General features: G+C 38.4%; 1 protein-coding gene across 1 annotated transcript in view; it reads right to left on the minus strand.

The window, feature by feature from the left end:
• Window positions 1-6,712: 6,712 nt before the first annotated feature.
• The window catches only part of RAB10 (RAB10, member RAS oncogene family), a 185,718-nt gene continuing 167,743 nt past the window's right edge, over window positions 6,713-24,687 (minus strand). Inside the window, exons 4-6 of the mRNA XM_007938888.2 lie at window positions 9,733-9,822; window positions 9,009-9,110; window positions 6,713-6,796 (exon numbers count right to left, since the gene is read on the minus strand). Of these exons, the coding sequence (XP_007937079.1) occupies window positions 6,713-6,796; window positions 9,009-9,110; window positions 9,733-9,822 (276 nt within the window). The remainder of the gene's footprint in view (window positions 6,797-9,008; window positions 9,111-9,732; window positions 9,823-24,687) is intronic.

The raw sequence follows: 24,687 nt of genomic DNA on the forward strand, positions 1-24,687 counted from the left end.
TTGCCTCCATGAATTATTGCCAGTTTTGCCATGAGACCAGAAGAACTGAATGGTGCCTCCCTACCTTACTGAACCTTTTGATCAATGACTCAACAAAAGGGGTAAAATGTTCAACAGAATTTCAAATGGAATCCAGACTTACTGGACCCATTGAGGCTAGATGCCATGAATCTGTTGCCCAGCGACAATTTTTTAATCTTGAACCAAAACAAATCCCTGAAGTCATCTTCAAACTAGTTTAGCTGAATTAGTAAAGAATGTTCGCCTTTAAGCATTGCACTCCTTTAAAGAATCATCTACATGAGATCTTAACAGTGACTCTAAAGCACAGGTAAGTAGTGATGGTGAAGCAGTATGGGGAGAGATGGGGGAAAGGTGACACAAAGGGAAGAGTGAACTAATGTCACTGAACTGTACATGGAGAAATTGTTGAATGGATGTATGATCTGCTAGGTGTATTTTCGCCAAAAATAAAATATTTTTTTAAAATAACCTATTAGGCCCAGAAGAAGGATTTTTAATAAAGCTATTTCAGGGTCATATCACACATTTCCTGATATAAACTGGTAATCAGCCATTTCTTCACGCAGCACAGGCTTTTTTTAGTGGGAAAATGGACTTTCATAGGCCCAGACTGCTGCTGCAGCCTTCTTACGCCTTATTGTGGATTTCTGCACTCACTTGCTGTTGGGGTGTGCAAACCCTTTGTAGTTTCAGCATTCAAATTGGCCTTTGAGAACCCACTGGTTAGTTGGAGTTCTTAAATCCATACAATACCACTCTTTCTCTTCACTTTCTTCTGTACAGATGCTGGTATCAGGCAGGTCTGGTTCCAGTTAAGAGCTTTATCCCTGCTTGTATTTGAGGATTTGTGAGGATACTCTGTCACCCAGTCTTGCTGTACAGTTTATGGATGTTTTTTGCTATCTTGGTTGTTTTCACAGAGGGCTTTGTGGAAAACGAAAAATTACACCACTGGTACCACCTTATCAAAATCCAACCTTAATATCTTTTTAATAAACATCTTTTTCTGTTCAAATTAACTGATACAGATGGTTATTAATTGACCACAGAAGTTTGGAAGAAGAAACTGTGTTGCCTGTTTTGAAGCCTATTAATAGCTGAGTGGATTTGTACAGCACTTTGGTCAAAGTGCAGGCTATTAACAGTGGGTTGGGGCCTGGCTAAGGTCCCCAACTGTTGGACCAGGAATCACTGCTTGATTTTCCTGAAAGCTTGGATAGTGACAAACTATGATTGCACCACGGCAGATCCTTTTGGAAGGTGACGGAAGCCAATGCCGATTCTGGAGCAGGAACATTGGGCCCTGTGAAGATTTACCTCCTGATCTGTGTAAGACCTATATGAGGGATACACACTAACAAATGAACACAATGATCCAGAAGGGAGTGACAAGTACCAAAACCAGAACAGTGGGAAAATAAAGAGGAAGAGCCAAGACGATGCGAGAAAGTTGAACTGTACTGAGTAGTAACTCAATGAGGAAGAAGAGTCATCAATGTTTGAGGTTTCAAGGCTGGGTGTTTAGAAAATAAGTAAAAGAATATTAATGTAATCTTCCACACCAATGATCTCAATTTCAAACTGGAAAAGTGTCCCTATTTTAGGAATTTATTCCTTAAACAACTCTAATTTATTTCTTAGGCAATACTTCACTGGCCTGTTGGATGAGAAAACAGCACTTAGGCTGTGTAAGGAGCCATCGTGGCTAGCTCCCCCTTGTGTTCTCACAACTGCACGAATGTGAGACACAGTGAAGGCACAGTACCACAGTCCTATAGTCTAGTTACTCTTGATCTGTCTTGTAACTCATTCCAGTAAGCTCATCTGGAGACAGGGCTGCTCAGTTAGCACATTCACCATACACGTGAAGTGCAACATCTGCCTTCAGAATATTCCAGGTCTAAGTACTTTCTGTGATTTGCAATGTGAAACTGGATTCATGGAATACATCAGGAACTTTAGAAGATGCGCAGGTGAAATGGCTTCTGCTTTGAGTCCTCTCATTTTCAAATCGGTATCAACTCTGCCACTTGTGAACCTATGTCTAAAGCAAATGGATGGTTCCATTTAACACTAAAAATCTGCACTTCATTCAAGAGCTTAATTTTTGTTTGTTAATTTTCATTGTGATTTGGGTGAAAGCTTACAAAGCAAATGCATTTTCCATACAGCAGTTCATACATTTTGTTTCGTGACATTAACTGCAATCCCTACAATGAAACAGCTCTCTTTCCACTTCTTCCCTCTAGTTACTCTTTCCCATGTCCTTCCTTCCTATGCATTCATGCCCCCGAGCCACCTCCCTGTGCAGATACAGCCCTTCTGATCTCCCATAACTGATTATTCTAAGGAGTGTACCTACCTGGTGTAAACGTTTACTTTATATGCCTGTCTATTGTTTCACTGGACGCTATGGGAGCGAGTTCAGTTGCAGACCTGAAGAGGTTAATCTTGAACTGACCACTCTCAAACTCTAGTCAAAAGACCATATAAGATTATTATTTCAGAGTCTAATGAGAATGTTAACCATCTCTTTTTAAAGAAAATTTAAGCTTGACTTTTATTGCCTCCCTTACCTCCCCTACATGGCTAGTGATCTTATTTTAAATTACACTGTACTAGTTATTATAAACCATCTCAACTCCACCTAGGAACTTGGCATAAACCATACACCCGTTTTATTTTACCACTATTACTGTAGTAGCCATTAAGTAACAAGTGTCCCCCTCAGAGTATAGCCTCTTAAAGTCAATGAACAGAATTGTGAATAACAACTGCATTACCTTTTATACTTGGGCAAAAGATGGTTTGGACAAGGAAGAAACATTAACACAATTACAAGGTGGTGAGGGGTGACAAGGGTTTAAAGCAAAAATAGCAACAAACTGAGCTAAGTGTTTTTCAAGGACACTACCCTTTTTCAGAATGTACCAAAGTGGCGCTAAGTGGTTACATCAACTAGGGAAGACTACACTCCAGCATTCTATTTGTGTTTGCTCTGGCACATTTATCACTTCTGTTACAATCATTACAAGCAACTTTAGACCTCATCTTGAGAAACCAGCATATGGTGAATAAAATAGGATGAACACTTGTGTCAGGCCTGGTTTAAAATTCCAGCTCTACGGGCTGTGACACCTTAAGCAAAGTACGTAATCTGAGAGTTTCTTCAAACTCGTTTCTAACTTGCCTCTGTAGTCTTTGTGTCCTCCTCTTTGCCCTAGACAACCAATCTACACACCTAAGAAACAATTCATGTCCTTCCTCCCCAAAAAGTCCACCCAACTATTCCCACCAATTGAACTTACCCTTAGCACTCCAAATCTAGATCTATTTGGCTCTTGTATATGCTCAGCTGGTATTATTTACTTTTGCTTTCTAAACCAGGTGACATAAACTTAAGGGCAGAGAGTATGTCTTATTTCCCTATACCAATGTCAAAGGCAGAATCCTAAGCCTCATTCTAGACACATAATCAGAAATATATTGGGAGTGGGGGTAGTGGATAAGACATCACGTGAAAGAATGTCTACCTACACTCTTCCAGCAGAGATAACTTTGCCAACAAATATTTATCTTTCTTTATTGTCTGAAAAGGACTTAATACTGAATTATTTTTTTTCACGAAGACTATAAAGCCAAAGTTGTTGCTCATGGTTCACACACAAAACCAGCAAACGCTTTAGAGGACAGCCGCTGCTAAAACAAGCCTTCATCTCCCGTAAGGTGAATGTGCCCTGGTGCTCCTGGGTCATCAGCTAACTTCAGTTGTAGTTAAGACTTGGGTACAACTTGGGGTTGACTAGGCCTATGGCACCTCTTATTTTGACACCAAGATGATTTCAACGTTACTGTTCTAGAGATAAGGAGCTCTGGTGGTACAGTGCCTAAGGCATTTGACTGCCAACCAGAAAGTTGGCAGTTCAAATCCACCAGCTGCTCTTAAGGAGGAAGGTGGGGCAATCTACTTCCACAAGGACTTACTGTCTTGGAAACCCAAAGGGGGTTGCTATCAGTTGGAGTCGACTTGATGGCAGAGGGTTCTGGGTTCCAGAAATAATCCTGTTTTATTTTTTTATACAGATAATTTTTGAAAATGCGTTCCCAGGATTCCATAGGCTGAGGAAGTTAGTTCCCTTCTATAACACCTGCTCCCCCATCTCCCATGGTATTTAGTTTGCTATTTTGTATTATTTACAGAAATTACCCTCCGTCTTCAACTCCATAAATAAATCAAAACCAAACCACACAGTTGGAAATCAAGTTTTGTTTTTGTATGAACAGAAGCAGACCATCTAGAAATATTTCAGTTTATTTAAATTGTTAAGTAGAATATGAAACCGAATCTGTAGCTAGTACCAGAGAATGGACTTAACTGTTTGGTGTTTAATGGTAACAGCTTCTACACAGGATCCCAAGAGACTTACAGAAAAGGGACAAAGCCCTAATATTAAGCAAATAAAACTCATGTTTCAAACAGATTATACAAAAATTGATTTATACTCCATTTCCCTTTTTTGATATTTAGAAAGTGCAGATTTAACAAAAGGTAGCCATATCCTTTCTATGTACAATGCCAATTATAGTTATGCGAACAACAAAACTGTCAGTCTGTTACCCAAAAATCCCAGTGTTTAGCTCTCAGACCTTAAGTCACTAAATTTAACAAGGATTAAAGAGAGTTAAAAATAAAAAAGCTACTGCCACATTCCAGATAGAGGGAAGTAACAAATACATTAAAGTTAATCTAACAACAGTAGGTTCAACCTAAAACTTGTTGAGAAGCTTAACATCATTTCAGTATTATTTTTAGTGGAAAATTAGGGATTATTTGGCAATGCTGCTTTTCCTAAGTAGTAAACAATGATAAAGTCAAGTGAGGGAAAAACCTAAGAACACCCACCAGTGAGGCATATAAAATTGTTTTTAGGGCACTATCTGAAAAACTCATGGATTTTCATAACAGACATGTCCCTATGTTGTTTATGTGAGCCAAGAGGGCATTAAAATGCTATCCACGACACAAAGACTTTTCAATGGAAGCTGCTGTCCTAAACTCAGCCTCTGCTAGAAATGAATCATGCTATTCACAATTATTTCAAGAAAGGTATCATGTTAGGATGCTAGCAGCATAGCAAACTTAACTTACCCTATCCTAATGATAAGCAATGAAGCAAAACTAGAAAAATTAAAGGAAAAAAGGGCAGGGTTAGAGAAAGCCAGAAATCTGATCTTGACATGAAAAGCCTTTTGCTGTCCTTTTTCCAAATACACAGTAATACAATTTTCGAAAAAGATATGAAGACAGGACTTAAAATTAATAGTCTAAAGTGTTTCTAAATCTTAAGGTAAAGACAACTTAACACTGAAAAAGTGTTCTTCAGAGGCCAAATCTTAATACATTTGGCAAATGTTAATAAATTCCACTCCTCTTTTCCCGTCTTTTTTCTTTCTTTCTTTAAACAACCTTTACTGGGCTACCAAACTGCTAGAGGAGTTACCAAAACGGAGACTACTCAAATTCAGATGAAGAGATTAATTCTAGGAAAGTGAATAGGCTACACACCTAATTAGAAAGACAAACCACAACATCCTCCAAACACTAGTGCATGCAATTAACTCTTCCATTTCATAAATTCCATGGACAGACAGGAGGGGAAAGAGAAGAACACAGACGGAAAACAGTAAATGAAGGAATCTGGAGACAAAAGTTTTAGGGGAGAGAACAAATGAGGGGAAGACACTAAATAGCTGACATCTGACAGTAGGCAGTTAGAATTTACCTTTCAATTTACTTAGCAAGTTAAATCAGTGCTTTGTATTAAATCTGACAAACCTACTAGTTTGCCCCTTTCATTTTTAAATAACTCATTCCATGGGTTGGGGGGAGAGGGAGAAGCAAAAAAAGCAGCATGCAGGAAGAAGAGAAACAAGGAAAAAGTGGCCAAGGAGAAGAAATGGTGGGCAGGAACAATTTAAATATCAAGGCCACTTAAAATGTTGTCTCAGCAAGCCAAAATTATCATTTCTGCATTATCCTTTGTCCTCAGTTAACTACTCTGAAAATTACAGCCAAGCAAACCACAAACATTTTAATGGTTTATGTTCGGATGATATGTCTCCTGCACATGCTTCCACCAAAACAAAAAAAGGATAAACCAAAGAAGTTCCTTTCCACATAAGGCACAGGACAAAATTAACCCCATTTACATATGCAAGGCGAAATGAGTGTTTTCCTGGCTTTGTTTGTTTCTTTCACTATCTCGCGTGTCTATAGATTATAGGGACTTAAGCACATTATCCATGACAGAAAATTCCACTGTTGTACAAAATAAAACTGTTAATTCTAACTTTTATTCTTATACAATTTGCGGAATAGAGTTGAAATGATTGCTATAGGTTTTAATGTTGATAAGAACCAGACTATAATACAACTGAAATACAGTGGTGAGCTTAGCAAGTACATTTAAAAATGAAGTCACAACATGATTTTTCTATACATTTTTTTGTCTGAAGAAAATAATAAAGTCAGCAAGCAGTCACAGATGAAAGAACAAATAAAGTGGTGGTCTGGATAGTTAAGATGAGGAACAAAATACCTGTTTCGGGTTAAAAATGGACAGAGTGGTTTATTATGCAGCAAGAGAAAACGGGGTGGTGGATGGCATTTGATGGAACAGGAAGATGCTCAGCAACATTTGCTCTTCCAGCCTGTCACGCCGCCTCCACTGCTGATATCTAAATTTTCACTGTTGGGCTCTTTTACAGGGGTCTGGAACAAATACACAAGGAAAATGCTCATAAAAAATGTTGCTGTGGGTAAGTTAAGATTCCACGTAAGTACTCTCATAAATGTCAATTTATAAAAAAAAAAAATACAATTACGGGCACCTAAGTAGCATAGTGCCTAAGGCACTTGACTGCTAACCAGAAGGCTGGTGGTTTAAACCCACCAGCCACTCCTCGGAAGGAAGGCTGGGCAATCTACTTCCATAGTGATACTGCCTCGGAAACCCAAGGAGGGGTCGCTGTGAGTCGGGTCCAACTCGACGGCACTTAACAACAACAAAGTTTTTTCCCCTATGCAAGATAAAGATTTGGAAGCTTCCTTTTTGATCTTCACTTTGCCCGTTTTCTCCAAGTTGAGAATTACCTGGAGGCTTCCAGGCATCCCTTTATAGTTTACAAAATCTTCTATGGCCAAACTCTTTGTATCTCTTAGTTTTGACCTCTGAGTATTAGCCAATGTCGGTCTTGTCTAACTTTACATTAGAGAAATAAAGCAAGCCTTTTTGGTTTAGTAAGTTGCCATTTGAGAGTGGAATCTGTGTTACTGTACCAAAGCTTTTAAAAAGGCAATCCCTAAGTATATAACATACTAACATTAAGTGTGTGGGGTGCAGAGGAAAGCAGAATGCAAGCTATATAATTCATGTTAAAAACAAATACAGAAGGTCCCTGGGTGGCACAGATAGTATGCACTCAGCTGTCAACCCAAAGTTTGTTGGTTCAAATCCACCCAGTGATACTGTGGAAGACGCAGAACTAGCAATCGACTTCTGTAGGTTGTACATTATATTATCTTGTATTTTCCCAACATTCTAAATGTTCTTTTAAAATTAGAACATACTACTGTAAATGTGTAGCTCCATACTGTATGCATAAAAGCGGGGTTTTTTAGTGGTGACTTATATAACAGTAAGGTACACAAATCACAGGTATACATCTTGATGGATATTTAGCTCAGTAGTTAAGCACTTGGCTACTAACCAAAAAATCTGTGGTCTGAACCCACCAGCAGCTCTGGTAATGTGGCCAACTTACAACCTTGGAAACCCTTTGGGGCAGTTAGACTCTGTCCTATAGGGTTGCTATAAGCTGGAGTTGACTCAACAGCAGTGAGTTCGGGTTTTTTAGGTTTAATGTAAGCCAAGTTTACACTTGACATTTAAACTCCTAACTCTGCCATGTGTGTGCATGCAAACAAGCATGTGTGCGTATGTATGTGCATATGTAGTAATATTATTGTAAAAAAATAAGACTGTATCACATGTATCAATCCTGAGTTGCTTTTCTTCCCTGTTCTGTTTTTCTTCACTATGTTATAAATATTTTTCATATTTATTTAATTGTTTTCTCTCACCCTCCTAAGTCCAATTTTTGATCTGAATGGATTTTCATAGAATGCTTTATGTCTTAAAGCAGGATTTTCCAAAACATGATATACGGGATGCTGACCCACTCAACTTTTGTTTTACAGTCACTGTGAATAGCAATAAACTTTTTCTGTTTTGAACAATTAACAGATACCTACATTTCACAATAAAAAATTAAGATGACTGATTTTAGTCCAAGATTTTATTTATATCGATGTAAACATCTAACTCATTTCTTAAAATTGGCTCAGCAATTTTACTAGATTTATCTACCAGCTCTATTACAGCTTATGTTCTATGGTTAGATACTTTTTTTGATCTATGAGCTGGTAAAAAAAAACCCTGGTATTTCATATATAAATATACGAAGGCTGTCAGAAGTAATAGAAATTTCTCTTATCAAATGTTCACTTCTTCATTAGCATCTGTGTCACATTTTCTATTTATTTGCATTTAAAATATACAGTACATTAAGCAGAGATTTAAGGATACACTACCAAATCTGCATAATATCTAATCACTTGAGGTAAAGTATGAAAATCAGGACCAGATCAGAAGCCTGAAAAAGGAGTGTTAAATAGGGGCCAAGGGAGTGTGAGAGCACAGTCATTACCGTCAACTAGATTCTTCAGATTTCAAGATGGATCTAATCCCTCCCAGTTCCTTACTTCACTTTGGAGAATCAGATATTGATAATAGCTAAACTTTTAGCAACAACATTACCCAAACAATATATGTTGGTAAGTCAAGTACTTTAGAATAGACTGAACTTTCATCTAAGGCACTCAGGTACTTAGCAGTTAAGTTTTTTTCATGACAGGAACTTACCTTTCGAAGGATATCTTCAGCTAATGTGAGGAACGCCTTTTCAATGTTTATATTTGCTTTTGCACTAGTCTCAAAAAATCTAATACCATGCTCCCTTGCAATCTAAAATAGAAGCAAAATATTATCAAACATGAGTTGCCAACTGATACCTAGCCATCTGAGATGAAATACTAGTATTATTCTAACGGCATATCTATACAACAGATTGTTTCAATGGGTCAAAGTTATAGAGCTCTTGGGAAAAAAAAAAGAAAAAGGTAATCAAAATAATCCTCTTTTCACACCAAGAGTTTATTTCAGACTTTCTAAACCTGGTATTTTACTCTGTGGGTGAACATAAAAGGAGCTCAAAGTAATAAGCAGTCTCTAATAATTTCTGCTTGTCACATGCTCCTGACTGACAAATTTAGAAGCATATTAATTCAAACAGTTCTTTAAAAATGTAAGTTGACAAACTGATAATCACTGATTTGCATTTTTCCCTCTTTGTAGTTTAAATAAAAAAAATAAATAATTGCCACAAATTTGATTCTCCCATACCTATGGAAACTGCACTGAAAATATTCACAAAAATGATAGGCTGTTAGTTCCAACAAGCACACACACAAAAAGATACGTGAACAGCTCAAGGCATTCCCCATCATCACTACTGCAAGAGCAATTAAAAGTAATACCATATTCAAAAAGAAAGGGCAGGACATCAGTTTCATTCAGAGCTTTTTACCTGTTCTCCTTTTCCTTTAGGTACAACTCTTTTATCGTCCATATCACACTTGTTTCCTAGTAACATTCTTTCCACATCTTCATTGGCATGCTAAAATGGAATGAAATTTTACATTTACACACTTCCATGAACTATGGTTTAAAATTTTCTAATGAAAATTTTATCTTTTCGATTTAGGGTATCATTTTCTATAGTCTAAAAGTTCTAAAGCAGTAACCTCAAGCCACCCCATGTTAAAAGTCTACACAAATTCGTAAAATTACCTAGGAAAAGAAGCAATTCAGAAAAATATATCCCTGTCAATTATTATTTGTTCCCTACGGGAGGCTGTCTAATTTCTAGGTATGTTCTAACCAACAGAAAAGATGTAGGCAAAAGAGCTGAAACTGAAATGCCTTATGCATAATCTATATCCAAACTGGGTAATGGTTTTATTTATTTAAAAAACTTTCTATTGTGATTTGGGTTAAGTTTACAGAGCAAATCAGTCCATTCAACAATTCACACGTATTTTGCTTCATGTCATTGATTGCAATCCCCTCGGTGTAACATCACTCCTCCCACTTCTTTCCTGTGTTTCTCATTTCCACTCCTCCTTTCCTAACCTCTCCTGCCTTCTGAACTTGTCTTTGGGCAAATGCTGCCCTTTTGATCTCAAATGGTTGATTCTTCACATGAGTGTTTACCTTCCTGGAGTTACTGTTCATCTTGAAGATCTATTGTCTGTCTTGACTAAAAACTGAGCTGCCACAGTTAGTTCAGCTCTAGGTCTGAAGGGTGACCAAGAGCTATAGCCTTGTGGGTCCTACCAGTACCTATTCACAACAGTAAGCCAAGTCTTTCTTTTTTTTAATAATGATTCTGAGTTTTGTTCTACATTTTTCTCCTATACTCTATCCCGGACCTTCTAAAGTAATCCTTCTCAGAGCAGTCAGTAGTGGTCTAGTTCTTCTGATTTGGGTAATGACTTTAGATAAATTATCCTTGAAAAAGCTTAGTTAAAATTTTTAGAGACTTTAAAGTCTTAAATAGCTATACAATGCATGAGCACAAGATGATGATCTCATACAGAAAAATCAGTTAAAAACCAAATGGTTGCAGTTAAGTCACTCCATTTCCTATAGATGTGAGACTAGAACTAGTTAAGTTACAAAATGTGATCTTGGCCTAAAAAAATCAAGCTTGAGAAAGAGCAAAAAAGGTGGGAGTAGGGAGGATGCCTTTTTTTGTAGGGGAAAATACCCTTAATAGAATCACAAGCTTAAGGAAGAAAAGACATTATACAAAGCATTATAAGGAAACTCCTACTTAGAAGTTCCATGCTTTGAACTTAAAAAACAAAACAAAACAAAACAAAAAAAAAAACCCAGATGCTGGCAAGTCAACTCCAACTTAAAGTGACTTCATGTGTTTCAGAGAAGAACTGTGTTGTACAGAATTTTCCTTCTTTTTTTCACACTTCATTTTGTTTTTGGAACTATATACTCTGTAAGATTTTCTACTTGATTTTTTGGACTTAGATCACTAGGCCTTTCTGTTTTAGATGCCTCTGGGTGGAGGAACTGTGGGATGACATCAAAACATCATCCATGAAGAAAGAAAAAGACAGGAAAGGAAGAAAAGACCAAAATGGATGTCAGAAGAGACTCTGAAACTTGCCCGTGAATGGAGAGTAGCTAAAGCAAATGGAAGAAATGACAAGGTAAAAGAGCTGAACAGAAGATTACAAAGAGCAGCTCATGAATACAAAGCCAATTATTACAATGAAATGTGCAAAGACCTAGAGCTAGAAAACCAAAAGGGAAAAACATGCTTGGCATTTCTCAAGGTGAAAGAACTGAGGAAAAAATTTAAACCTTGAGTTGCAATACTCAAAAGATTTTATGGGAAAAATATTGAATGATGCAGGAAACATCAAAAGCAGATGGAAGGAATACAGAGTCACTGTACCAAAAAAGAACTGCCCAATGTTCATCCATTTCAGGAGGTGGCATATGATCAAGAACCAATGGTATTGAAGGAAGAAGTTGAAGCTGCACTTAAGGAATTACTGAAGAACAAGGCTCCAGGAATTGATGGAAAATCCACTGAGATGTTTCAACAAATGGATGCCCTGTTGGAGGCACTCACTTGTCTATGCCAAAATATCTGGAAGACAGCTACCTGGCCAACTGACTAGAAAAGATCAGTATCTGTACCCATTCTAAAGAAAGGTGATCCCACAGAATATGGAAAATATCGAACAATATCATTAATATCACATGCAAGTAAAATCTTACTGAAGATAATTTTTAAAAAATGGTTGCAGCAGTATATTGACAGAGAACTTTCAGAAACGCAAGCTGGATTCAGAAGAGGGCGTGGAATGATGGATATCATTGCTGATGTCAGATGGATCTTGGCTCAAAGCAAAGAATACCAAAATGATGTTTACTTGTGTTTTATTGACTATGCAAAGGCATTTGATTGTGTGGATCAGAACAAACTATGGCTAACTAACATTGAGAAAAATGGGAATTCCATAACACTTAACTGTGTTCACAAGGAACCTGTACACAGAACAGGAAGCTGTCATTCGAATAGAACAAGGGGATACTGCATGGTTTAAAATCAGGAAAAGAGTGCTGTAGGGTTGTATCCTTTCACCATACTTATTTCATCTGTATGCTAATCAAATAATCCAAGAAACTGGACTATATGAAGAAGTGTGGCATCAGGATTGGTGGAAGACTCATTAGCCTGCAATATGAAGATGACACAACTTACTGCTGAAACTGAGGATGATTTAAGTACTTACTCATGATGATCAAAGACTACAGTCTGCAGTATGGATTACATCTTAACATAAAGAAAAGGAAAATCCTCACAACTGGACCAATAAGCAGCATCATGATAAATGGAGAAAAGATTAAAGTTGTCTAAGATTTCATATTACTTGGTTCCACAATCAACACCAATGGACGCAGCAGTCAAGAAATTAGATGACATACACTGGGCAAATCTGCCACAAAAGACCTCTTTCAAGTGCTGAAGAGCAAAGATGTCCCTTTGAAGACTAAGGTGCATCTAACCCAAGCCATGGTATTTTCAGTCACTTCATATGCATGTGAAAGCTGGACAATGAATAATGAAGACCAAAGAAGAGTTGATGTTTTTTGAGTTGTGGTGTGGTGTTGGAAAAGAACACTGAAAGTACCAAGGACTGCTAGAAGAATTAACAAATCTATCCTGGAAGAAGTGCAGCTGGAATGCTCCTTGTAAGCAAGAATGGCCAGACTTCATCTCACCTACTTTGGTCATGTTGTCAGAAGGGACCATTCTCTGGAAAAGGATATCATGCTTGGTAAAGTGGACGGTCAATGAAAATGGGGAAGGCCCTCAACGAGATACACTGACACAATGGCTGCAACCCTAACATTGGTGAAAAACAAGGCTCTGGGCATTGATGGAATCCCCATTGACATGTTTCAACAAACAGATGCTGCACTGGAGGCATTAACTCATCTATGCCAAGAGATCTGGAAGACAGCTACCAGGCCAACTGACTGGAAGAGATCCATATGTATACCCATTCCAAAGAAAGGTGATTCCACAGAATGGGGAAACTATCAAACAATATAATTAATACCACATGCAAATAAAATCTTACTGAAGATAATTAAAAAACGGGTGCAGCAGTATATAGACAGACAACTTCCAGAAATGCAAGCTGGATTCAGAAGGGGACATGGTAGGAGGCATAGCATAGATAATGTCAGATAAATTTTGGCGCAAAGCAAAGAATACCAGAAAGACGTTTACTTGTGTTTTACTGACTATGCAAAGGCATTCGATTGTGTGGATCACAACAAATTGTGGATAATGTTTGAGAAGAATGGGAATTCCAGAACACTTAACTGCACTCATGAAGAACCTGTACATAGACCAGGAGGCTGTCATTCGAATAGAACAAGGGGATACTTCATGGTTTGAAATCAAGAAGGGAGTATGTCAGGGTTGTATTCTTTCACCATACTTATTCAATCTATATGCTGAGTAAATAATCCGAGAAGATGGACTGTATGAAGAATGTGGCATCAGGATTGGGAGAAGGCTCATTAACCTGAGATACGCAGACGACACAACTTTGCTCACTGAAAGTGAGGATGACTTGGAGCACTTACTGATGAAAATTAAAGACTGAAGTCTGCAGTATGGATTACACTTCAATATAAGGAAAACAAAAATCCTCGCAACTGGACCAGTAAGCAGCATCATGATAGATGGAGAAAAGATTGAAGTTGTCGAAGACTTTACATTGCTCAGTTCTACAATTAATGCTAATGGCAGCAGCAGTCAAGACATCAAAAGATGTATTGCATTGGGCAAATCTGTGGCAAAAGACTTCTTTCAAGTGCTGAAGAGCAAAGTTGTCTCACTGAAGACTAAGATGCACCTGACTCAAGCCATGGTATTTTCAATTGCCTTATATACATTTGAGAGAGCTGGACAATAAATAAGGAAGACCAAAGAAGAATTGATGCTTTTGAGTTGTGGTGTTGGCAAACACTGCTGAGAGTACGTGGACTGCTAAAAGAAATAACAAATCCATCCTGGAAGAAGCGTAGCTGGAATGCTCCTCGGAAGTGAGAATAGCCAGACTTCGTCTCACCTACTTTGGTCATGCTGTCCGAAGGACCATTCTCTGGAGAAGGATGTCATGCTTGGTAAAGTGGAGGGTCAATGAAAAAGGGGTAGGTCCTCAACAAGATGGATTGACACGTTGGCTGCAGCAATGGGCTCGGGTATGGTAGGGATCGTGAGGTTGGCATAGAACCGGACAGTGTTTGTTCTGCTGTACACTGGGTCATTATGAGTCGGAGACGACTCAACGGCACCCAACAATAACAACATTATCCTAACAAAGAATACTTACAAATTTAGGATTAAGTAGGTCAATGAAAGAAGTCCAGTAAATAAGTGATCAATAAAGTAGAAAAAAAAGGTAAAATTACCTTAGATGTAAATTTGTATTAGGGCATTTTGAGCCTAAAGAAAAAATAATCATAAAACTTTAGCAATATAACTACCATTTTATAACGCTGTACCCTCCTGCCCACATACATTATTCTAGGGGTAGAGAAGAAATGAGTATAATTCTTTATATACTACTGGAATTTTAAAGCAAAAACATGGCTCTAGCACAAATGCAGATTTAAAAGTAAGCCCAAAGAAGTTCAGACCTTAGACCTCTGTACTCCTTTCTAAAATTTTGCTTAAATATCCTCCCCCAGGACAGTACCATGTTAACAGTGGTGGCGAATGCGCTCTTTTGAGGGCAATCTATTGTTTCCTTTGGGCCCTGCACAAATAACATTGACTAGATTGTGTCCTGTTTCCCAGGATAAGCTGTTCCCTTACTCAGCCTTGGTTACCTAATGGGTTTTAGGAGCTTCTTTGGGAGCTTCTCACCAAAAGGAAGCAGAGAAAGCCATGATGACAGCAGGGCCCATTATCATTACAACTTAATATGCATTCTATTATTTTGGGTTTTGTTCCACATTTTCCCTCCACTCTATCTAGGACCTTCTATTGTGATCCTTTTCAGAGCTGTCAGTAGTGGCAGTTAGGCATCATCTAGTTCTTCTGGTCTTAGAGCTGAAGAGGTTTAGAGTTGGATGGTCCCTTAGCCTGCTAGACTATTTAATTCCACGTGCCTTTGATTTTCTTCTTTGCTTCAGACAGAGAGACCAAGAGTTGCACCTTAGATGGCTGCTCACTAGCTTTTAAGACCCCAGTCACTACTCACCCACAGTAACATGCAGAACACTGTAAACTATCATGCCAACTGAATTAGCTATCCTCCAAGACTGTGGTCCTCATGAAAGCCCAGTGATTTATTACCTCAAGATATATGGTTATGGGTAAGAAGTTTTCATAACCTGGCCTTGACTGCCTGGTCTTGGTTGTGCTACTATATACATGTATATATATAAAGCACATACAAATAATAGACTGGTAGAACCCCTGAGATGGTGGCCCTTAGTCCCTTTTCAAGCCTGGAACTGAACTCACTATAGTGGCTCAACTTTTAGCCAAGCAACAGACAGGCCTAAAGTGAACAGTAGCACCAGTGGGGTACATACTCCCTAGAAAAATCAGCTACACAAGATCAAAACAGCAGCATTTGCTCAGGGATAAAACTCAGAAGGCAGGAAAGGACAGGAAAGAAGGACATATGGAAATGGGAAACACAGGGAGGAAGTGGGAAGAGTGATCTTGCAGGGACTGCCATCAGTGTCACAAAAAAAAAATGTGTATGAACTGTCGATGAAAAACCAATTCGCCCTGTAAATTTTCACTTAAATCACAATTGGAACAAAAAACAAAAAACAGCAAAAACAAAACCCCCCAAATTTAGTATCCATCTGCTGGGAGGCTTTTTCCATCTCAAATATTCCTTCTTTAGAATTAGTAAGTAACATTTTTCTTTGAGGGGGAAATTTGGAGTTGCATTTGGATTGACTCAAGGCAGATTATCACATATTTATGGTTAATTTTCACTAGGAAGTTAAAAATCTCTGTTGTATGAATGATGCAGAAGGAGCCAGTACCTCTTGGTATGACCAAAAACCCACAAGCAAAGCACTAAGTTTCATAACATGTGTCATGATACTTTGAGATCTTACTACAATTCTTAGCTAGACGCCGTGACTGTTAAAATGTTTTGCAATATATATTAGTAACATACCAAACAAAAAACAAATCCACTGCCAAGTCGATTCAGACTCATGGTGACCCCATGTATTACAGACTAGAATTGCTCTGTTTTTTTTTTTTTTTTTTTTTCCTTTTGTGCTATAATCGTAATAGAAGCAGATTATCAGGACTTTCTCTTGTGGTACTGCTGGGTGGGTTCGAACTGCCAATCTTTAGGCTAGCAATTGTGTTGTACACTGTTTGTGTCACCTAGTGACCTTACCTAAACTTAGGTCCTTACCTGTCCTATCTGTCAACTGTCCTTAAAAACTAGGTCTCAGATACAGCAATGACATACTACATCAAGCAAGTGACACATCTCTCTGCTCATTAAATAACGCTGCATTCCTATTAGGACACTTCTGAATTACTATTTTCTTGGCATAGATTTTTATCAAAGTAAAATCTGTAAGAGCTAGAACCTGTGTAAGGTGGCTGTCAGAGAATGAAAATTCAAAATATTTTCCACTAAAAGGAGAAGTAAAAAAGTGTAAGACTGCACCCTGTCAAAGACAGAAAATTTGCAGTCTCGTTGAGTTAGCACCAGCTCTCACAGGTTTCACTGTATTTTTTTAAACAACTATGGCTCCCCTGGATGGTGCAAATGGTTAATATGCTTGGCAGCTAACTGAAAGGGTAAGGGTCAACATCTACCCAGAGGTGCATCAGAAGAAAGGCCTGGTGATGTACTTCTGGGAGGAGGGAAAAAAAAAAAAAACAGCCACTGAAAACCCCTACAGAGCACAATTCTAGTCTGAAACACATGGGAGGGTAACCACAATCTGACTTGATATTGATAGTACCTGTTAGTCTTGTTTTTCTTAGTACCAGAAGGCTGGAGGTTCAAACCTACCAGCCACTCCTTGAAAGGAAGGTTGGGCAATCTACTTCCATAGTGATACTGCCTCGGAAACCCAAGGAGGGGTGGCTATGAGTCAGGTCAGACTTGACGGCATATAACAACAACAGTACCAAAGAGATGCAAGGCTAAGGAAAGAAAGAACTTGAAAAATAGCTAGGCTATGCTCATGTTAATAATAAACACATATAAAAAAGACCAAAACCATATTTAATGCATCTTTACAACTAAGATTCTTCTGTGTACTGACAATAAGAAATCAAGCAGAGGAGGTTCAAGTAGGCCTCACTGCCAAACCAGGAGTCCACTAAAACAGCATTCAGAATGTACAGAGCGTCCCACATGTTTTCTTATGCCAATACACATATTATACCTTTTCATTTTGATTCATAAAACGTGGGTTTACAACTGTATCAGGCAAAAGCACACCAAGAAAGATAGGTTACATGTTTAGCCAAGAACATACCCATCTCTAACCATGTAAAATTTACACACCCAGAGCATAACTATCTAAAACACTGGCTGACATCCCAAGGCATTAATACAGAGAGATGAGCTTAAATCAGAGTTTCTCAACTTCAGAACTCGACATGTTGGGCTTGGTAAGTCTGTGTTGGGGGTTGGGGGACTGTCCTGTTTGTTGTAGGATGTTTAGTAACATCTCTGGCATCTATCTAGACACTAGATGTGAAGAGCATCCCTCTGTCTCTCAGTTGTGACAACCAAAAAACCTGCAGACACTGCCAAACTGCTAAATGTCCACCAGGAGATAAAATCACCCTTGGCTGAGAACCAGTGGTTTAGATAAAGACCAGTGGCCATCATTCAGTCAAATTAGAGGCTCCAAGAAACTAAAAAATCTCAAAGTTGTTTTAATATACAAATAGTAACAAGAACTTGTTAAATTATGGGGAAAAATCATTAAGTTGTAAAAACTACACCTAAAAGAACACCTTACTGTTTTAGAGAACTTATGACTTGGATAAGTTTACTAAAGACTTGTCTAAACCAAAGCACCTTTCCCTGAATATCCCCACAGTAAAAGTACTTGTGTTTCCTGAACACCAAAAGTAATTTATGATATTTGTTTTATCTTAAATTTAGATCTACCACTCTCTTTCCACTGGCCCCATCCTTGGATGTACAACTTCTAATCATCTACTTAGGTCTTTTAACATCATTCTCCCCTCAATTCCCAGATTCTGTGATGTACTTTTTCTTATACACTAAGAAAGTATTTTGTATTCTCTAGCCCTTAACACTCAGTAAGGGATCATTTATATTGTTATGAAACCACCCAACATAAAGTAGGAGCTTCATAAATATTGGTTGACTGATTGTTTTTCAAATACTGCCTCCATGACTCAAGCCTTAGAGGAACCACAGTTTTAGGCAGAATTATGAGATTCTTTAGTTCTATCATTGCAAGTATTTTTTTCTGTATCACTTTATAATTCATGTAATCTGAGCAGCATGGGAATTGTTGTTCTCCCTTTGTCCCCAACACACAAGTAAACACTTGTGCTGGCAAGCATTGGACTATAAAAATAATACTATGACTCTTTAGTGTTTTATTGAGCTCGCCAGCTTTCACTAGGACATTTTGCAATCTGCTAAGGACATAATCTAAATCAATTTTTAGTGGCATTCAGTTCAATCCTTTCTAAGCCATAGGCACTTTTTCCCCTCCAATCAAAATCATACTTGGAACTCTAATACATAAGACAAAAAAACAAAAAAGGAGGTGGCTGATTAAAGAGGAGGTGGGGTAATCAAAGCCCCGCCTTACCTGTTTAATCTCACCCTCATCAACAAGGAGATTCTTGTAGGATCTGGAGAAAACGTTTCATCTAGGGAAGTGCTTCTCAACTTTAATATGTATACTGATCACCTAGACAACTTGTCAAAATGTAAATATGCGTTCAGCAGGTCTAGAACGGGGTTCCAGATTCTTATTTCTAACAAACTTCCGAAAGCTACTGATTTTGCTGGTCTACCAATTTCCTTGGAGAGCAAGAATGTAGGTCACTACACCTCAGTGAAAGAGCACACCTTTATTCACATTAGTTCTTTGTTCTAAGATATGTATACACATAGTTGCAACAAGCTATGGTTAAGGGATAGGATGGGATATATCTTCAACATGCTCTTAAATACTAATTTTTATCCACCGGACCATTAAAATTTACAATGTACTTATGAACTCATAAACAAAACCCTCTACTCCACTGTGAATTAATTTTACACTGATCAGGGAACTGTGAAGCACCATCACTCTTACCATTCCTTTGGCCATTTAATTGCACTTTTACCAGAAGGAAGTACAAGGAAGTAAACCTGTCAAAAATAAAACAGAAACTGGGGCATGGGGGGGACCTCTTTCATGAAATCTTAACAAATAAGATGTGAAAATAACTTAAGCTATTTAGTTTAGAAATCAACCTAACCCATGACACTATTACAGGTGCTTAAGATCCCCAGATAATGAAGAAAAACCCAAATTGTTTTCATCCAAAGACTACTAGACACTGTGGGACCCCTGTGTAATTATATTTATTACTGCCCTGTAAGGAAGGCAGACATTATTACTTCTTCATTAAAGATGAGGAAATTTAAGGTTAAGAGCTATGGTTCTTAAACTTTAGGGAGCATCAGAATCACTCAGTTTCTTTTTTTCTTTTTTTATTGTGATTTGGGTGAAAATTTACAGCGCAAGTACACTTTCCATACAGCAGTTCACATACACTTTGTCTCATGACATTGACCACAATTTAGCACAATGCAACATCTCCCCTCCCATTTCCTCCCGATAGTTACCTCTTCCCTGTGTCCATCCCTCCACGCACTCCTGCCCCCTGAGCTGTCTCCCTGTGCCTGAGCAGCCCTTTTTTCTCTCATGCTTATTCTCTCCAAGGAGTGTATCTACCTCAGGTAAATGCTCAACTGATATGCCTGTCTATTGTTTGGCTGGAAGCCCCAGGTATGTGTTCAATTCCAGACCTGAAGGGCAGCTAGTGGCCATAGTCTCAGTGGTTCCACCAGGCTCCCTCGGGCCAGCAAACCTGTTCCCCGCTTTTTTTTTTTCCTTTCCAAATGATTTTGAATTTTGTTCCACATTGTTCTCCCTGTCTATCCAGGATCTCCTACAAAGATCCTCTTCCAAGTGGTTGACAGTAGTAGCCAAGCATCATCTATTTCTTCTGGTCTCATAGTCGTATAGGCTGCAGATCGGATGGTGTACCAGTCGCTAGGACTAGTTGTTTCCATGAATTTTTGGTTTTTTCATTCTTCTTGGCTCTGGACAAGGAGAGACCCATCATTGCATCTAGATGGCAGCTTGCAAGCTTTAAAGATCTCAGCTGCTACTTGCCACAGTAGGAGGTGGAACAATGTTTTGTGTAGTATGTTATGCCAATTGAGCTTGATGTCCTCTGCGACCAGGGTCCCGAGCTCACAGGTTCAACTACTCGGTCCCTCTGGGTAGCTGGCTGTGACCAAGCAGTGACTACAACCTTAAAAATAGACTTAAAAAAACCACCTTAAAACAGACTGCTGGACCCCATCTGGAGCAGGACCTGAGATATGCATTTCTCATAAATTCCCAGGTGATGCTCATGCTGCAGACTTTGGAAACTGCTGGTTTAAAGCAATGTTTTCCAAAGTGTAACGAGCAAAACACTGGTCATAAAATTTATTCCTTGATATAAAGTTCCATGGCAAAATATGTAACCAAGTGTGACAAAACTGCATACTCTTAACTCCCTTCTTAAACATTCACCATACACTAGAGCATACGGAAGGCTCTAAAGTCCACAATAAAGAGATCTATGTAACTTATTTGTCCACGGAACCCTTTATGCCAAGTGATACATGAAGAAAACTCTTTACAAAAACAGAATGAAGATTAAACAAAATCACATTACTAAAAAGTAGCAGTCCTGGGATTCTGACTTAGCTATTGTGACTTCTCCTCACCTCTTTCCATTACTCTAAAGCAAAGAAAACTTGTACTTATCTCCTTTTGCTAAATAAATAATTGTAAAGCAAACCATTAAAGTTCAATTCAGATTTTTAAAGTAACAGCTTTAATGAGATGTAATTCACATACAGTAAAAGTCATTTTAAAATACACAATTCAGTGGTTTTTTAAAATATTTACAAGGCTGTGCAACCACCACAACTATATAATTTCAGAGTATTTTCATCATTCCTGTAAAAAAGAGGTAGGTGGGCACAGGGCTCGGGGGGCTGCTCTTCACTTGGGGGCGGCTCTATTTGAGGGCCAGAGCTTGAGGTCGGGGAGCACAGAGGGGTTAGGAACAACTAAGGGACATGAACTTGTCTGTCAGTATGTCGTCCTGTGGTGGCTTATGTGTTGCTATGAGTCTAGAAGATATGCCACCGGTGTTGCAAAATGCCAGCAGGGTTACCATGGTGGACAGGTTTTAGCAGAGCTTCCAGGCTAAGACAGCCAAGGAAGAAGGAAGAGCTTCTCGAACAACTGGTCAGTGAACAGCAGTGAAACACTGTCTGATACATTACTGGAAAACTTTATGAATAGACCTGAAAAACTGTCCAATACAGTGATGGAAAATGAGCCCATCAGGGCAGAAGGCACTCAAAATTTGACTAGGGAACAGCTGACTCCTCAGAGTAGAGATGATCTTAACAAGACGGACAGAGTGAAGTTTTCAGGAGCTCCACTGGCTGATGGGGCATGACTCAAAATAAGTAGAAACATATGCAAACATCCATTAACAATTGGAACATGGAATGTACAAAGTACACATTTAGAAAAATTGGAAGTTGTCAAAAATAAAATGGAACACAGAAAGATCAATATCCTACGCATTAGTGAGCTGAAATGGATTGGTGTGGGCCATTTTGAATCAGATGACCTTATGATCCACTATGCTGGGAATGACAAATTGAAGAATGGTATGGCATTAACTGTCCCAAAGACTCTTTCAATATCTGTCCCAAAGTACAACGCTGTCAGTGATAGGATAATATCCATATGCCTACAAGGAAGACCAGTTAATAATATTAGTATTCAAATCTATGCACCACCCACCAAAGCCAAAGATGTAGAAATTGAAGATTTCTACCAACTTCTGCAGTCTGAAATTGACCAAACATGCCATCAAGATGTGTTGATTATCACTGGTGATGGGAATGCAAAAGTTGGAAACAAAGAAGAGTTACTGATAGTTGGGAAATATGGCCTTGGTGATAGAGTAACACTGGATGTAGACTGCATGATAGAATTCTGCAAGACCAATGACTTATTCATTGCAAATACCTTTTTTCAACAATATAAGCGATAGCTCTACATGTGGACTTTGCCAAATGGAATACACAGGAAATCAGACTGACTACACCTGTGGCAGGAAATGATGGAGAGGTTCAATTATCTTTGGCCAAAACAAGGCCAGGAGCTGACTGTGGAAAGACCATCAACTGCTCATATGCACAGTCAAGTTGAAGTTGTAGACAATTAAAACAAGTCCACGAGAGCCACAATATGACCTTGATAATATCCTTCCTGAATTTAGAGACCATTTAAAGAATAGATTTGATTCACTGAACACCAATGACTGAAAACCAGAGGAATTGTGGGATGACATCAAGAACATCACCCATGAAGAAACCAAGAGGTCATCAAAAAGACAAGAAGGAAGAAAAGACCAAAATGGATGTCAGAAGAGACTCTGAAACTTGCCCTTGAATCGAAAGTAGCTAAAACAAATGGAAGAAATGACAAGATAAAAGAGCTGAACAGAAGATTTCAAAGAGCAGCTCGAGAAGACAAAGCCAATTACTATAATGAAATGTGGAAAGAGTTGCAGAGTTAGAAAACCAAAAGGGAAGAACATGCTCAGCATTTCTCAAGCTGAAAGAACTGAGGAGAAAATTTAAGCCTCAAGTTGCAATACTGAAAGATTCTATGGGCAAAATATTGAATGATGCAGGAAACATCAAAAGAAGATAGCAGGAATACACAGAGTCACTGTACCAAAAAGAACTGGTCAATCATCATCCATTTCAGGAGGTGGCATGTGATCAAGAAACAATGGTATTGAAGGAAGAAGTCAAAGCTGTTCTGAAGAAGTGGCAAAGAACAAGGCTCCAGGAATTGACAGAATATCCTGAGATGTTTCAACAAACAGATGCTGCACTGGAGGCACTCACTTGGCTATGCCAAGAGATTTGTAAGACAGCTACTCGGCCAACTGACTGGAAGAGATGTGTATTTATACCCATTCCAAAGAAAGGTGATTCCACAGAATGCAGAAATTATCAAACAATATCATTAATATCACATGCAAGTAAAATCTAACTGAAGATAATTAAACAGTTGCAGGAGCATATTGACAGAGAACTTCCAGAAATGCAAGATGGATTCAGAAGAGGACGTGAAACAAGGGCTATTATTGCTGAGGTTAGATGGATCTTAGCTGAAAGCAAAGAATACCAGAAAGATGTTTACTTATGTTTTATTGACTATGCAAAGGCATTTGATTGTACGGATCATAACAAATTATGGATAATATTGAAAAGAATGGGAATTCCACAACACTTGATTGTACTCATGAGGAACCTGTACATAGATCAGGAGGCTGTCATTCTAACAGAACAAGGGGATATTGCATGGTTCAAAATCAAGAAGGGAGTGTGTCAAGGTTGTATCCTTTCACCATACTTATTCAACTTGTATTCTGAGCAAATAATCCGAGAAGCTGGATTATATGAAGAAGAACGTGGCATCAGGATTGGAGGAAGACTCATTAACAACCTTAGATACTCAGATCACACAGCTTTGCTTGCTGAAAGTGAGGATGACTTGAAGCACTTACTGATGAAGATTAAAGACTATAGTCTGCAGTATGGATTACTCCTCAATATAAAGAAAACAAAAATCCTCACAACTGGTCCAATAAACAGCTTCACAATAAATGGAGAAAAGACTGAAGTTGTTGAAGATTTCTTATTACTTGGTTCTATAATCAACACCAATGGATACAAGACATTAGATGATGTATTGTGTCGGGCAAACCTGCTGCAAAAGACCTCTTTCAAGTGATGAAGAGCAAAGATGTCTCCTTGAAAGCTAAAGTGTGCCTAACCCAAGCCATGGTATTTTCAACCTCCTCTTACACATGTGAGAAGTGGACTATGGATAAGGAAGACCGAAGTAGAGTTGATGTTTTTTGAGTAGTGGTGTTGGAGAAGAACACTGAAAGTACCACGGTCTGTTAAAAGGACTAACAAATCTGTCCTGGAAGAAGTGCAGCCAGAATGCTCCTTGGAAGCGAGAATGGCCAGACTTCGTCTCACCTACTTTGGTCATGTTGTCA

Source organism: Orycteropus afer, unplaced genomic scaffold, assembly GCF_000298275.1.
Source record: "Orycteropus afer afer isolate SDZICR_OR568_19922 unplaced genomic scaffold, OryAfe1.0 scaffold00054, whole genome shotgun sequence".
NCBI classification, from domain to species: domain Eukaryota; kingdom Metazoa; phylum Chordata; class Mammalia; order Tubulidentata; family Orycteropodidae; genus Orycteropus; species Orycteropus afer.